The 16,527-nt window shown below is 46.4% G+C and overlaps 1 protein-coding gene across 3 annotated transcripts in view; it reads left to right on the top strand.

The window, feature by feature from the left end:
• The first annotated feature begins 201 nt into the window (after nt 1-201).
• The window catches only part of LOC122258454 (chloride channel protein 2), a 107,922-nt gene continuing 91,596 nt past the window's right edge, over nt 202-16,527 (top strand). Inside the window, exon 1 of one of the 3 annotated variants that reach the window (XM_086550034.1) lies at nt 202-1,495. In XM_086550034.1, the coding sequence (XP_086406160.1) occupies nt 533-1,495 (963 nt within the window). In that variant the 5' untranslated portion in view covers nt 202-532. The remainder of the gene's footprint in view (nt 1,496-16,527) is intronic. The other 2 variants (XM_086550035.1, XM_086550036.1) reach the window with 2 other exon arrangements.

The raw sequence follows: 16,527 nt of genomic DNA on the forward strand, positions 1-16,527 counted from the left end.
CTCTTTCATTCTCTCTCTCTCTCTCTCTCTCTCTCTCTCTCTCTCTCTCTCTCTCTCTCTCTCTCTCTCTCTCTCTCTCGCACACACACAGTCCTCATGCCAGATATTAGAAACAAATTTCACACTCTCTCTCAGATATGGATGCTTCAGAGGGCTAGAAAATATTTCTTTCAAATATGTAATTCAGGCAAATATCGACCTTTTCCAACCCCCCCCAAGAAAACATTTTCTTTGCCCCCCTTCGTGTTCGAGTCTCGCTGAAGTATCCAGAGGCCAAGACCTGCCTTTCTCAAGTCTTAGCTAAATACCGGTGGTAAATACTTCACTTTCGATTTCGTCTAGATTTAGTGCGTAGGTTTAGATAATCTGCATGAATAATTAAGGTACACGTGATGACAATGCGGTTACTGACCACCATCACAGGTCCCGATAGGAAACAGGCGAAAGCCTCAAGGAGACGCTGTGTCATTGCAAAACTGTGCGATTGCTTGTGCCAGATCTGAAGGACTCGAAGGACCTAATTCCCGAGGCGATGGTGGACGAGCGCGACGCGGAGGCTGGGCCCGAGAAGGGGCCGGGACGCGAGAGCCCCAACGCGACGGCGGAGTGCGAGGCCAGCAGCGCCCAAGACCAGGAGACGCCCATCCTCCTGCCCATCGTCAACGCCCTTCGCGAGGGCGGCGGCGCGGACGGCCCGGAGCATCTCGCGAGAAGATGCTCCTCCAGCTCCACCCTGGAGACCTTGGTGGAGTCGGCGGATGGCCCGGCGCGGCCCCCCTCCGCCCAGTCGGACGGGGCCTTCGTCTCGGAGACCTCGCTGGAGCAGAAGCCGAGTCCGGCGCCCGAGGAGGGCCTCAGGGGCGCCTCTGGGAGCGACGTGGGCATCGCCTTCTCGTCGGAGCAGCGCCTGAGGCGCAACGGAACGGCCGAGAACCCCGGGCTCACGCAGCACCGGCGGCTGAGCGTGTCCTTCGGCGACGTCACCGTGTGCGGTAACCCCGGCCAGGCGAGAAGGATGTCCATGCCGGCGGCCATGAGCCTGTCGTCCCTCGTGAGGCCCCCCCCGCCGCCCTACAAGCCCGGCGTGCACAACATCGACGACATCGTCCTCGCCTCGGCCACGCCCCCCATGGGCCCGCAGTCCCCCAAGAAGTCGCGCCGCAGGTCGCTGGTCAAGCTGATGGGCGCCGTGCCCGAGTGGCTCTCCAACCGCAGGGCCAGCCTGCCGACGCTGTCCCTCTCGTCCTCGAAGACCACGAGCGTGCAGGACCTGACGCTGCCGCCCGCCATGCAGGAGGTGCCGGCCCTCGACGCCGAGATCTGGCGGCGGGGCCTCGCCCACATGCTGGAGGACGCCCGCCGCGGCTACCTCGCCAACAGGCCCGGCGAGAACGTGATCGCGGGGACGCGGATCGCCTACTTCCTCAAGGCGTCCGAGTCCCTGGAGAACTTCGGCGACATCGGCGGCTGGACGGACGACGACGACGACCCGAGGGTGAGTCCTTCCGCGCGCGAGTCTAACCTCACTAACCTCACTCCCGCCCTCACGCAGCTGGGGGCGGAAGCGGAAATAGGAGGGAGGTGGGATGGAGGGAATGCATAGGATGAATGACTAAAATAATAAAACCGATTAATAATCACGGAATAAAAGCAGGTTAAAAAAAAAAAAACTAAAAAACTAAAAGAGAGAAATAGATTATGAACGGAGGCAGGGTTAGCGAAAGGGGGACATGTACGTACCCTCATCGTCACCATCACTCATCACCATCACTCATCACACTCACCATCACACCTTAAGGTTAAGATCAATCTAGGGACGAAGGCCACACCTAGCTGGCTTTTCTTCCCACGTGCCATTTAAGCCGAGATATAGCATGAAGTATCGGCGTCATGAAGGAACTGTGCTAAGAGGGTCTGATCCCCTTTAGTGGCGCCGAGTGGATGCCGAGTGGATGCCGAGGGATCAAACTCTCTCTCCTCCAACGTGCGATCCTAACCTTCCCGCAGGTTTGTCGACGGTGGCGCCTCTAGCGGCCGATTCAGATACATATTGTTTGGATATGTTGATGCGGCGTCACGGGCGTAGGGGGGGTGGGGCGTGGGGGGGAGACGGACCCAAAGAGTCACGAGGAGAGGAGAGAGATTAGTCTAAAATGCTGTTTTTTTTTTCATAATGAAAAAGGCAATATTTTTCGATTTTAAGATTAGAAACATTGTTTTAAGCTTTAGAACCTCCAAAATTGCAGCTAAATAGTCATAATTAATTTAAGATTAGAATAAAAAAATATATTTTTTTAAAGATTTAGAACCCCCAAAATTGCAGCTTAATAGTCATAATTATTTTTTGTTATATATATGTATGTGTATGTTTGTGTATTTATGTATGTATACACACGCATGCACACACACACACACACACACACACACACACACACACAACATCATACACATATAACATATTATACATTATATAGATATATACATTATAATATATATAAATATAATATATATAATATATATCAGTCTATAAATATATATATATATAGTTATACATATATTTTTATACATATATATATAGATATATACATATATATATATATTATATTTATATATATATATTATATATTATATATACATGTATATATAATATATTATTTGGATAAATATTTTTCGCGTTTGCACCCCACACCCAAATATAAAACCAGTCAAAAATATAAGGAATCCTCACCCGCTCCTCAAAAAAAAAAAAAAAAAGATAATAGTAATGATAATAATACTAAATAGACACAATGATGATGATAATAATGTTCTTTTATTTGGTAAAAAAAAAAAAAAAAAAAAAAACGCAACCAACACCAGATGAGCGGAATGACCTAAGCTCATTGCATGCAGTGTTTGCAAAGTCAAGACACTGCTTGGAGTGCAGGAACGTCTTGAAGATGAATCAAGAGAAAAGGCAGTTACACCATGGAAGTATTGGCTTGGTCATTATGGCAGGGGATGGTATGGAAAAAATGGTATTTTCTTTTTCTTCGAGGTTTAGGTTTGCCTCCTTCTCCCTTCTCTCGTTTTCTTCTCTCCATCTCTTCTCTGTTTATTCTCCCTCCCTTCTTCCCTCTCTTCTCTGTTTATCCTTCCTCCCTTCTTCCCTCCCTCCCTTCTCTGTTTTCTTCCCTCCCTCTCTCCCTCATTCCCTCTTTCCTTTCTTCCCTCTCTCCCTTTCTCTCTCTCTCCTTTCTTCTCGCCCCCCCCTCTTTCTCTCTCTCAAATTTACCCGATTTATTCCTGTATATGAAATATGTCTCTGTGTGTATGTGTGCGCGTGTATGAGAGAGTGAGTGCACATATGAGCGTGAATTTCTATTCTTAGGATATGCCATCCTTTGGTGTACATACCTCCATACATGCGCATCCTAACCTATTAACAACCACCATCACTCAAAAAATAAAAAGTTAATTATATAACAGATATCCATCCATCGTGGTAGATCTCAAAAAAAAAAACTCATTTACGAGTTTTAGGGACAAGGGGCTACGCTTAAAAATACCCTTGTACATTGCCCTGACATTCCGTCCCTAAGGAATGGATTGGTAACATACCGATTCTCTCCTTATGTCTAAGTGTTAATCGTTTTTCTTACGCGACATGAGACCTCGGAATTAATGGTTAATCAATGGAATTAATTAATGATGGAATTAATGTAAGTGTAAATATAATTAGGCATACACGCACGAACAGAAACAGATACACACTTGTTTAACGACACAAATATATCCTAACACACACACACATAAGCACATACACGTGCGCGCGCGTACACACGCATATACATACGTACACACACACACACACACACACACACACACACACACACACACACACACACACACACACACACACACACACACACACACACACACACACACATACACACACACATACACATACACATACACATACACATACACATACACATACAAACACAAACACACAGACATATCCATATATACATAAAATATATATTGACATACATCTATACGCATTTATTTACACACATTCACAACACCATTCGAACCCACAAACTCGCAGAAGAAAAAAAAGTAAAAGAAAAGATTAAAAAAAAAAATAAATAAAGAGAACAAAAGCTCAGCTCAATCCCACTTAACTTTGCACAACATTAACTACTCTTATTTATACCAGCGCTTCTTCCCCAATGCAATAAAACAATGCAACACTGTAGCCTAACCTCATTCTCTAGAACGAATTTGCCGCGTAGGAACATTAATTACTCTTATTTTTCTAAGAAACGAAGAATAAAACACACAAAGAAGAGAATGAGAGAGAGAGAAAAAAAAACTTTACAGAAGAGAATGAGAGAAAAAAAAAATTACATGTTTCTTTTGCAGAGTCATTAGTGTTTTTGACTTTGGTCTCTTTTGGCGCCGAGAATTTTTGTAGGTAGGCCTATGTCGCCGAAGTCTTGGCCAAGACGAGGCCGAAGACAACCTTGGACACTGTTTTTTTTTTTTTTTTTCTTTGTCTGCAGTTTATTCGGTTTAAAGTTTTTCTTCTCTTTTTCTTCTTTTCCTTTCACTTCCTTATCTTCGTTTCCTTCTTTTTTTTCTTCTTTAATTTTGTCTTTTTCTCCAGATGCTTCCACTTCTTCTCAATCTTCTTGGTTGTTGTCTATTTCTTCTATTTCTTCCTTGTTTTATTTTTATTTATTTTTTTTCTATTTCTTCTATTTCTTCCTTGTTTGTTTGTTTTTTTCTTCTTTTATTTCTTTTTCATCTAATTATCATTCCCCTTCTTATCTTTTTTTTTTGCGTCTTCTAATTCTCACTCCTCCTCTTCTTCTTCTTTTTCGTCTTCCTCCATTAACATTATTCTTAACCTCATTAACCGTTTTTCAACCGTGTTTAGTAAACTCGTTAATATTAATATCGTTGTTTATTGTTATTCTTATCACCAGTACATCGTTAATGAACAGAGAATGAGACTTTCAAACATAAATTGTGAGAAAAATTTAAAAGATAAATTTTTTAGAGTAAATTGTGTGATTGACTTCTCGGTACTACAAAACCATTAATTTTCTACGTTAGGCGTAATATAATGGATGTTAACCTTGTTTTTTTTTTAATCTCAAGAATTTCTAACTTGGGTTAATTTTCTACGTTTGTCACAGTGACGCATGCGTTATCTGTTATCTGTCACTCCCATGTTCTCCGCGTGCCCATCGCTCATCACGTTAGTAATTATCCTCGTCACCACACTGTCATCACACCCACATCTACACCGGTAGCGACACCCACGCCCACACCACACTACACCCACTCACCCCGTACCCTTATCTCAACACGCCCATCACACTCCCCAACCCTCACCCTCACCTACGTACTCACACGCCCTTATCCCTGAATCCCCCCCACCCCACTAAACCTCCCCTTACCCCCCCCCACACACCTACACACCTACCCCCCCCTCTTACACGTATACTCACACCCCCACCACCCCCCCTCCACCCTCATCCACCCATCTCAGAGAACCAGACTCAGCCGGTTACGTGCAGTGGCAGCCGTGGGGAGGAGGAGGAGGGGAAGGGGAAGGGGAAGGAGGAGAAGAAGGAGAAGGAGGAGGAGAAGAAGAAGAAGAAGAAGAAGAAGGGGAAGGGCAAGGGTTAAGGGGAAAGGGAAGGAGGAGGAGAAGGAGGAGGCGAAAAAGAAGAAGAAGAAGGAGGCGAAGAACATGCAGAACAAGAAGAAGGCGAAGAAGAAGAAGGCGAAGAAGAAGAAGAAGAAGGCGAAGAAGAGGAAGAAGAAGACGAGAAGAATGATAATAATGAGGCGAAGAAGAAGAAGAAGAAGAATGAGGAGGCGGCGGAGACGATGGCTCGTGAGAAGCGCCTCCAAGGAGATGCAGCATCTACTGAGACGGGAGACAAACACGCTCCGAGGGCCTGACACCCCTCCATCACAGGGTGGAAACGGGAGCTGATATTAATGAGAACTCCTCCTACTCCGGCTTTCTTTTTTTTCCGGGTCCGTGTAGGATTGTCTGTTGGTGTGTCTGTGTCTTCTTCTTCTTCTTCGCCTTCTTCTTCTTCTTCTTCTTCTTCGCCTTCTTCTTCTTCTTCGCCTTCTTCTTCTTCTTCTTCTTCGCCTTCTTCTTCTTCTTCTTTTTCTTCTTCTTTTTCTTCTTCTTCTTCTTCTTCGCCTTCTTCTTCTTTTTCTTTTTCTTCTTCTTCTTCTTCTTCTTCTTCTTTTTTTTTTTTTTGAGGGTGTCTGTCTCTGTGTCTGTGCTTTTTTGCTGTAGATTTTGTTTGAGTTTAGGGTATGTCTGTCTGTCTGTCTGTGTTTTGGAGGTTTTGTATGTTTCTTGGGACGTGTCTGTACTCTGTAGATTTTGTCTGCTCTCAGGGTTTGCCTGTATTTTGTACTTTTTGTCTTTTTGTGTGTTTCTGTCTTTCTCCTTATTGTTTTTTGTAACTTCTCTTGTTTTTCTTTGATTGTCTGTGTTTCCTTCTGTCTGTCTCTCTCTCCCTCTCCCTCTCCCTCTCCCTCTCCCTCTCCCTCTCCCTCCCTCTTTACTCCTCCCTCTGTCCCCCTCTCTCACCCTCTCTTCCTCCCCCTGTCCCTCTCTCATACGTTCCCTCCCTCCCTCCCTCTCTCTCACCTCCCCTCCCTCCCTCCCTCTTACCCTCTCCACCTCCTAACCCCTCCTAACCCCTCCCCTCCTACCCCCTCCTACCCCCCCCCCTCTCCTAACGCAGGTTGTATAGCCTCTCAAGGTTTCTATGAAATACCGTTCTCGATGTAATTATGCCGCGCTTTCTAAGAGGACGCGCAAAAATAATAGACTAGTCACAGGGCCTCCTCCGTCCCTCGCGTCCCTCTCGACCACGGAAATAAAATATTGATCGGAACGAGGCCGAAATGGGGAGGGGTATTGTAGGGGTTAGTGCGGAAGGCAGAGAGGGAGAGGGATGATGTGTGGGCGTGTGGGTGTGGGAGAAGGGGATGGGGATGGAGAGTGGGTGTGGGAGTGGGAGAGGGATGGTGTGTGGGAGGGAGAGGGAGAGGGATGGTGTGTGGGCGTGGGTGTGGGAGAGGCTGTGGGAGAATGAGTGAGAATGGGAGAGGGAAGAGTGGAAGTGGGAGAGAGGGAGAAAGGGATGGAGTGTGGGTGTGGGAGAGGGATGGGGAGTGGGTACAGGATGGAGAGTGAGTGTGGGATAGGAAGTGGGTGTGGGTGTGGGAGAGGAGGTGGGAATGGGAGAGAGAAGAGTGGGTGTGGGAGAGGGAGTGGGTGCGGTAGAGAGGAGGGAGAGAAAGAAGGATGGAGAGAGAGAGAAGGAGGGAGAGAGAGAGAAGGAGGGAAAGAAAGAGAAGGAGAGAAAGAGAAAGAAGGAGGGAGAGAGAGAGAAGGAGGGAAAGAAAGAGAAGGAGAGAAAGAGAAAGAAGGAGGGATGGAGAAAGAGAGAAGGATGGAGAGAGAGAGAGAGAGAGAGAGAGAGAGAGAGAGAGAGAGAGAGAGAGAGAGAGAGAGAGAGAGAGAGAGAGAGAGAGAGAGAGAGAGAGAGAGAGAGAGAGAGAGAGAAAAAAAGAGAAAGAGAGAGAGAGGGGCGAGGAAGAGGGACAATGTACGAAAATGAAAAAATAAAGGAGAAAGAAAACAAACATATCGTTGCAACCTCGGGTGGGAAGTTGAGTTAGTTATTGCCTTTAAAAAGACGCAATGTTGACGCGAGAACAATGCTCTCAGGTGCCAAGTGCCATATCAAGTGCATAGTGTGGGTAGGTAGTGGGGGGGAGGGGGAAGTAGACACAGGGGGAGGGAGGAAGTGTAGGGGAAGGGGAGAAGGCGAAGGGAGGGGGGAGAGGAGACGAATAAAGATAGTGATATAGAATCCTGATTCCCTGATGATCTATCCATCCATCCCTCTCTCAACTGCTGACGAATAATAACCGTAACATGTGTACTTCAAATAAATACGTATATATTCGTTCTACAAAACACATGTATTTCGTTCATTCGTTCATTCGTGCGCGTGAAGTTTCTAAGCCGTTTCTAATACGATCCGAACGACACACTCGACAGGGGGATCCGATACTTCATTGTGTCACGTTAAGAGTTTGGATTCCACTTACCATAGACCCCCCGAGTTGCGAGGCGCTGATTGGTCCGCGGGAGGCTCAGTGGGCGGGGCTTCATTGACACACCCATTCACACACACACACACACACACACACACACACACACACACACACACACACACACACACACACACACACACACACACACACACACACACACACACACACACACACACACACAAACACACTTGACCTGCTTTCAGTGTGTGACGAAGCTACCACGGGGCGCTATATGAGTCTTTTTTTCTACTTTAGATATTCTGTCATTTTGAAGTTGATTTTTTCAGGTCGGGGAAATTGAAAATCATGCAATATACCTTGCAATTTTTGAGGGGGAAAGAAATCATTTTATGTAGCAATATCATGAACTCATGGAATATTTACTTTTTCTTTCTTACGCTTGCCTGTTATCAAAACTTCACAAAGGACAACATTAAAGTCATTCCCATGGGGCCGGAAGAAGGCGAAGAAATAACCGAGATGCAATTAATATGTAATTAACATCAAGAAGCTATAATAAGGGCGAGGAAAACGAGCGTACAGCCTCGTGCATGATGCCAAGGTGCACTGATTGGAAGTTGAGGCGCCATCTTGACAGGTGCGTTCGCTGTCATGCTGCCTGTCTGTCTGCTTTTTTGGTGGGATACTTTCTCTTTTTTCTCTTTCTCTTTATCTCTCTTTTTCTCTCGCTTTTTTTTTTTTATCTTTCTTTTGATTTTTCTTGATCTTTCTCTCGATTTTTCTTTCTCTCTCTTTTTCGTTCTCGCTCTCTCTCTCTCTCTCTCTCTCTCTCTCTCTCTCTCTCTCTCTCTCTCTCTCTCTCTCTCTCTCTCTCTCTCTCTCTCTCTCTCTTTCTCTCTCTCTTTTCTCTCTCTCTTTCTCTCTCTCTTTCTCTCTCTTCTCTCTCTCTCTCTCTCTCTCTTGTTCTCTCTCTCTCTCTCTCTCTCTCTCTCTCTCTCTCTCTCTCTCTCTCTCTCTCTCTCTCTCTCTCTCTCTCTCTCTCTCTCTCTCTCTCTCTCTCTCTCTCTCTCTCTCTCTCCCTCTCCCTCTCTCTCTCTCCCCCCCCCCCTCTCCCTCTCCCTCCCTCCTTTTTCTCTCTCTTTCTTTGTTTTCTTTTACGGAGGTTGGGACTTAAAGTACTATATGTGAACTGCAGTGATGGTTGTTTTTGTGTGCATTGTGTGTGTTTTTTCTTGATTATGTATATGTATTTTGTCTGTTTAATTAATGAATAAACGAAGATGATGAACGAACGGGAGAAGGGAAGGGGAGGAGAAAAAATGAGAAAGAGAGAGAGAGAGAGAGAGAGAGACAGAAACAAACACAGAGCAACAGAGAGAAAGAGCGAGAGAGAGAGAGAAAAAAAAAAACGAAAGAGAGAGATACAGACAGACAGACAAAACAACTCCAGTATGTACATACATGCTTCGTGTCGATGCGCAAGGACACCAAGAGAGAAGAAAGACGAAGGCAGCAAAGCGTACCATCCCTGGAATTCGGATAATCCTTCCCTCTGGTAAGTTCAAGAATCTCTGTGATGCGGCCTTTCGTATCTATCACTATGATAACAACGAACATTAACTTACTGTCGACTCGCCCGACCTAGAGGAATGTAACCTAAATAGCGCGACGGGGATACAACACACTCGGGGGTGGGGTGGGGGGGTGGGGGGGCGATCTCCAGGCGCTATCCCGGAACAAGTGAGCGGCGAGTTGCGAAATGGGGGGAGGGGGGAGGGGGTGGGGGAGGGATAGGGTAAAGGGGGGCGAGGGATAGGGGAAGGGGGGAAAGTGGGGCGCGAGGGAGAGGAAAAAAGGGGGGATTAAGGGAGAAGAAGGAAGGAAGATAGGGAAGGAGAGAGAGAGAGAGAGAGAGAGAGAGAGAGAGAGAGAGAGAGAGAGAGAGAGAGAGAGAGAAAGGCAAAAAACAATAGAGAAAGAAGAAAGAGGATAGTCAAAAGGTGACAAAAAGATCAAAAACAAAAGGACAAACCCGAAGACAACCATGCAAAAATAGCTCAGAAAAAAAAAACAAAACAGAGGAGTGACTACGGCTATAAAGTGTTTATCGCACCACATATATTTCTCCCGCGTGGAAGATGATAGGAGAAGCTCTTTATACACGCGTTTTACTGAGCGTTTTAAGAAGGACAAGACTATAGAGGTGTAGGAGTTGAGTGTTCGAAACAGGTGGTGGAGAGTCTGAACCCGTGCCAGATCGCTGTTCGTCTAGCTATCGTAAATTTGATGGAAGTGAGGGAAAAAAAACAAAAACAAAATATTCCTGCGCGCAAAACGAAAGCTCTTCTCTCTCGACTTCAGCGCAGAATATTGACCTGAATACGATTTATTAAAGGTTAGAGAAAAAAAATTTAAGCTGAAAAGAAAGCTTTGCGCCGAATAATTGCGATAGGCCTGTAGTGTCCGGCGTGATGACGTCACAGTGGCGGCGGCGGCAGAGGCGACCACTTCTGTCCTCGAAGAATTAGTCTGTAAGTCCTTGCTTAAGCCGTCCTCTTTCCCCTCTCTATTTTATTTCTTTTTTTCTTTTTCCTGTTTTCTTGATTCCCTTATTTTCTGCTATTTGTCTATTTCTCTATAGTCTCTGTTCATTTTTTTCTTTCTGTATTTTACTCCGTTTTTCTTCGCTGTATTTTTTTTTCCGGGGGGGGGGGGGGGGGGGGGGGGGGGGGGGTGGGGGGGGGGGGGGGGGGGGGGGGGGGGGGGTCCTTTTATCCTCTTGTTGTTTTCTCTTCCTCAATTTAATTCTCTTTTTCTCTTTCTCTTTCACTCTTTCTCTCTTCCTTTCTCCCCATCCCCTCCCCTCTCCTCCCTCACTCCCTAATTTCTCTTATTCTGACAAAAGTTTATATAGGGATGGAAGGACGAAGCGAAGGTGAGAGAGGGGGGAGGTCATCTCTGCGGGTGTTTTGCGACGCCCGCCCCACCGTCGACCCGACCGTATATGGTCGGGGCGAGTTTATAAAATAATGGCTGGCGGGCATGAAATAGATCTAAGGATGGCAGGTAGGGGTAGGGATAGAGGGGGGAAGGGGAGATGGGGTGTGCGGGATTAAAGGGGAGAGGGGGAGGGCGGTGAAAGGGGAGAGGGTAGCGGGGGAGAAGGGGTAGGGGTAGGGGAGAAGAGACGGGTGGGGAGAAAGCGGGGAGGGGAAGGGGGGGGAGGGAGAGCGGGAAGAGGGTTGGAAGGGCGAGGCTAAGGGAAGAAGGGGAGAGGAGGAAGAGGGTAGCGGAGAAGAATAGGAGGAGGGTAGGGGAGAAGGGGAAGGGGAGGATAGGGGGAGAAGGAGAAGGGAAGGGTAGGGGGAGAAGGGGAGGGTAGGGAGAGAGAGAAAGGGGAGGGTAGGAGGTGAGTATAGGAAGTGTAGAAGCTTGGAAAGAAAAGGGGAGAAGGATTGCAAGGTGACGGGTAAAAGATAAAAGCGAGGAGGGGGAGGGGGAGGGGGTAGGAAGGTCCACGCTTTCTTCGCCTTGTTCTTAGAAGAAAGTGAGAGAAAGAGAGAGAGAGAGGAGAAAGGAAAGTAAAGAGAAAAAAAAGAGTAAGAGGCAGTAACAGAGAGAAGAGGGGAAAGTAAAGGGAGTAAGAGGAAGTGATGACCGTAAGAAAAAGAATTAGAGAGAGAGAAAGAAAGAAAAAGAAAGTAAGTAAAAGAATGAGTACGATAGAAATATCAAGTGAAATTACCTAAAGTCATTTATCGAATCGAAAATAAAAATCACAAAATCGAACTGGGATTGCAACGTCCACGGAAAAAAATGTTGCGAAATTGCCTTTAACCGGCAGCTCTCTCTCTCCCTCTCTCCCTCTTTCTTTCTCTTTCTCTCTCTTTCTCTCTCTCTCTCTCTCTCTCTCTCTCTCTCTCTCTCTCTCTCTCTCTCTCTCTCTCTCTCTCTCTCTCTCTCTCTCTCTCTCTCTTTTCTTCTCTCTCTATTCGCCTCCTCTTCTCTCATGCTCTCTGTCCTCTCCCCTTCCCCCCCCCCTCTTTTCTTTCTCCGTCACTTCTCTCTCTCTCGCCTCTCTCCCTCTCTCTCCTCCTCTCTCTCTCTCATCTCTCTCTAGCCTCCTCTTACTCGTCTCTCTCTCTACTCTCTGCTCCATTCCCTCTCCCCTCCTTCACCGCGTCTCTACCCTCTCCTCTCTTTTCTCTCTCTCTTTCCTCTCTCTTCCTCCTCTCTCTCGCTTCTCTCCTCTCTTTTTCTCTCATCTCTCTTCTTTCTCTCGTCTCTTTCTTCTCTTCCTCTCTCTCTCACTCTCTCCACACTCTCTTCTCTCTCTCTCTTTCGAATCTCCCTGCCTCTCCTCACTCCTCTCTCTTCTCTCTCTCTCTCACTCTCTCTCTCTCGCCTCCTCCTCTCTCTCTCTCTCTCCTCTCTCTCTCATCTTCTTCTCTCTCTCTCGTCTAGGTCCTCTTCTCTCTCTCTGTTCTCTCTCTCCATCTCTTCCCTCTCTCTCTCTCTCTTCCCCCTCCTCTTCCCCTTCCCCTTTCCCCCCTCCCCCCCCCCCCCCCCCCCCACACACACACAGTACACCCTCAATTATCACAAAACAGCTTCACACTCTATAATCCCCCATGTTTTATAACCCCCACAAACAGTAAAACACACACACACACACACACACACAGAAAGAGAGAGAGAGAGAGAGAGAGAGAGAGAGAGAGAGAGAGAGAGAGAGAGCGAGAGCGAGAGCGAGAGCGAGAGCTAGAGAGGAGAGGGTTTATAAACTGTGGGACCTTTATAGAAGTTGTTTGTAACGTGTGTTGTGGAGTCTTGCATCTGTAGCATAAACGGGCTACAGAGACATCGAAACATTCTTGTTGAATTTCCTGTGGAGGTCGCCATGTTTGTTTGCTTTATTTGAGTTGAGGTCAATTTCGCTTTTTTGTTTTTATATTCATTTTTTTTTCTTGTATCAAAAAACGATAGCCCATTTGTCTTTACTTATAAGTAGAGGCAGTAGCTGACTTTATTTTACGGACATTTTATTCGCTGTATTTATTAATAACGATTTATTCTACGGTTATTTTTATCACTTACACGTTATCTATGACCACTTTAACATGCATTATTCTGCGGCAATTTTACTCTATGGCCACTTTGATATTTACAATCTGCTCTCCGCCCACTTTAATACTTACGAACTGCTCTACGCCCACTTCAATACTTACAATCTGCTCTCCGCAAACTTCAATACTTACAATCTGCTCTACTCGCACTTTAATACTTACAATCTGCTCTACGCCCACTTCAACACTTGCACTCTTTCCTCCGACCACCGGGCTTTCGACTCAGAGCAGATTCGACCAGATATCGACAGTAGGACCAAAGGACATTTATAACAACGTGAGCAAAGTCACTGGAGATTTACGGCCGAAAAATATGCGGGGAAAAAAAAGGATGGAAGTAAATGAGAAATGTGTGGGTGTTTGTTTTTTTTTGTTTTTCTCTCTCTTCTTTTTCTTTTTTTTCTCTCTCTCTCTCTCTCTCTCTCTCTCTCTCTCTCTCTCTCTCTCTCTCTCTCTCTCTCTCTCTCTCTCTCTCTCTCTCTTTCTCTCTCTTTCTCTCTCTTTCCTCCCCCCCTTCCCCTTCCCTCACCTCAGATCAAGGAGAAGATAGGGATGTGGTGGCAGGTCCCTATATACTCTTTCCTTTCTGTGTACCGCCATCACCTCTTCTTTTTTCTCCTCCTCCTCCTCCTCCTCCCCTTCCTTCTCCTCCTATTCCACTCCACTCTCCTCCCTAACTCCTGCCTTCCAACTACCCTTCCCTCTTCACCCATACCACCCCTTCCGCTCCTTCCTTCCCCTCCCCCCCTCCCCCGCTCCTTCCTTCCCTCCTCCTTCCTTCTCTCCTCCCCCCTACTCCTTCCTTCCCTCCTCCCCCCTACTCCTTCCTTCCCCCTCCCCCTACTCCTTCCTTCCTCCTTCCCCCGTCCCCGCTCCTTCCTTCCCTCCTCCCCCCTCCTCCTTCCTTCCCCTCTCCCCCTTGCCTCCCCCCCTATTCCTTCCTTCCTTCCCCTCTCCTCCTTCCTTCCCTCCTCCCCCCTCCTCCTTCCTTCCCTCCCCCCCTACTCCTTCCTTCCCCTCTCCCCCTTTCCTTCCCTTCCCCCTCCCCCTTGCCTTTCCCCCCTACTCCATCCTTCCCCCCTGCGTCTCTCCCCGCTCCATCCTTCCCCCCTTCCCTACTCCTCCCTTCCCCCTCCCCCCTTGCCTCTCCCCCTCCCCCCTGCATCTCCCCCCTCGTCCCCGCTAGCCTCAGAGGAGCACGACATTGTCTTGGGCACAATGGAGACGCTGCCAAAAAATGCACCTGTTGCCTCTGCTTGTCCGGTTTTACTTGCCTTATTATTATCTCTCTTCGTCGTTGGTGTCTTATCCTTGCTTTCGCTCTTGTGGTGATGCAACGGGCGGGCTTCTGCGTTTGTTATTGTCATGTTATGTATCGTTATCGCATTGTTGTGGTTTGATTTTGTATGTAGATAGTCTTTTCTTGGTCTTATTTTCGTAAAGGTTTCGTCCACAAAGTCTTTTTTTGGTTTCATTTCTGAGTTAATTAATTCGTCGTAACTGTTAACATCAACTTCTCATGTAGACATTGCTTTTGACTTCACTCAAGCATCACCCATATCATCACCTTAAAAAAAACATCTTTGAATAGATTAAAAAGGTGTATATATACATCATCCATATATTCCCTCAGTCGTCTGTATGTGCCTCCTGCGCACCGCACCCTCTTGCCACTCGATGACATTTCGGTTTTCAAAAGAAGAAAAGAAAAAAAAAAAAAGAGAGGAAAAGAAAAATCAAAGGAATGCATTTTTCCCGCCTACGTCAGGCTCATTAGCAATGACGTCACCCAAGAGAGCTGCCGAGGGGACGGGGGAAGGGGAGGGGGATGAGAGGGGGGGAAGGGGGTTGGGGGACGGGCTGTTGATGACGTCATAGTGCGTGGTGTCTCTCGGGGTCGGCTATGCGAGGTTTCGTGGCTGGTCTCTTGAGGTCTTCAGAGGCAGAGGGAGGCTGTGGGAGTTGCTCTTCGGCGCTGGAGGATTTTTGCTTTCTCTTGTTGTTTGCTTGTTTGAGGGCGGTGGTTTTTGGGGTTGTTTGGGTTGTTAGGGAGGTGTTTGGGTTGTTAGGGGGGGGGGGCTGGTGTTTGGGTTGTTAGGGAGGTGTTTTGGGGGTTGTTAAGGAGGTGTCTGGGTTCTAATGGTAGTTTAAGGGAGATGTTTAGGGTGTTTGCTTTTGTTCTTGTCTTGGTTGTTTGGGTATGTGTGTTCTTGTTTGTTTTGAAAGTTTGAGTGCGTCTTTTTTGCCCTTAAATTGTCTTCTCTTATCTTTTCTTGTCACCCAAATTTTCTTCCCAACCTCCTCCTCTACCTCCTTTTGGTTTTTCATCATTCTTCCTATCCCCACTCCTCTTCGTCGTCTTCTTCCCCAATCCCCCCCATCTACCCCCTACCCTATATCCTCCACGTCCTCCCTCTGATCTCCCTCCTCTTTTTCCTCCTGTTTCCCTTTTCCTTCTGTTCCTCATATTCCTCCTTTTTCCTCCGCTCCCTCTTCCTCTTCTCCCCTCCTATTCTACCTCCACTTTTTCCTCCTCTTCTTTACCATTCAACTTTCTCCTCCAAAGCTTTTCTTTCTTACAGCATTATTTTGAAATATATACTAATTTTGTTTTCATTTTCTTTCTCTTTCCAGGTAAGCAATGGGAAACTACAGAGTACATGATGATAGGTAAGATAAAGGGAAAACTCGACCTGAGAAATAAATATCATGAAAAAAAGACAGAAAGAAAAAAAATCTTCATCCCCACAGATTATGGAAATTCATGAGCTTTCACTTTTTTCACTTTTTTTTCACTTATTTTTATATCTTCTAAGTCTCCTTCTTCGTCAGTTTCTCTACCTTCTGTTGATTTAGTTTTGATTCTTACCTTTTCTTTCATCTGTGTTATCAGGTGGAGTTTTCTTGTTATCATTTTCGTTCTTGTTGTTATGATTGTTATCATGACCATCATTATCATTGTTAGAATGACTATTGTTATTATTGTTATTACTATTATTGTAGTTATTTTTACTTTATTATCAGTATAGTGACAATAGGGATAGTGATTATCCTTATTGTTTATTTCACTGCTTGTTCAAAGACCCACATAAACATATTCATACCCAGATATGCACTGCAAAGCCTTAACTACATCGAACTACATCGAATGGGGTTTTCACTTCAAAATTAACAATGGGAGAGGGATGCTGGGGTTGGTGGGTGTAGGGGAGGGGGGGGGGTATAGGAGGAGGAAGGAGTAAGGGCTGGGGGGGGGGTAGGAGGGGAGGAGGGGGCAGGAGGTTGG

This window comes from Penaeus japonicus, unplaced genomic scaffold (genome assembly GCF_977035675.1).
Source record: "Penaeus japonicus unplaced genomic scaffold, GWHDUDI00000001_assembly GWHDUDI00000023, whole genome shotgun sequence".
Classification (NCBI taxonomy): Eukaryota; Metazoa; Arthropoda; class Malacostraca; order Decapoda; family Penaeidae; genus Penaeus; species Penaeus japonicus.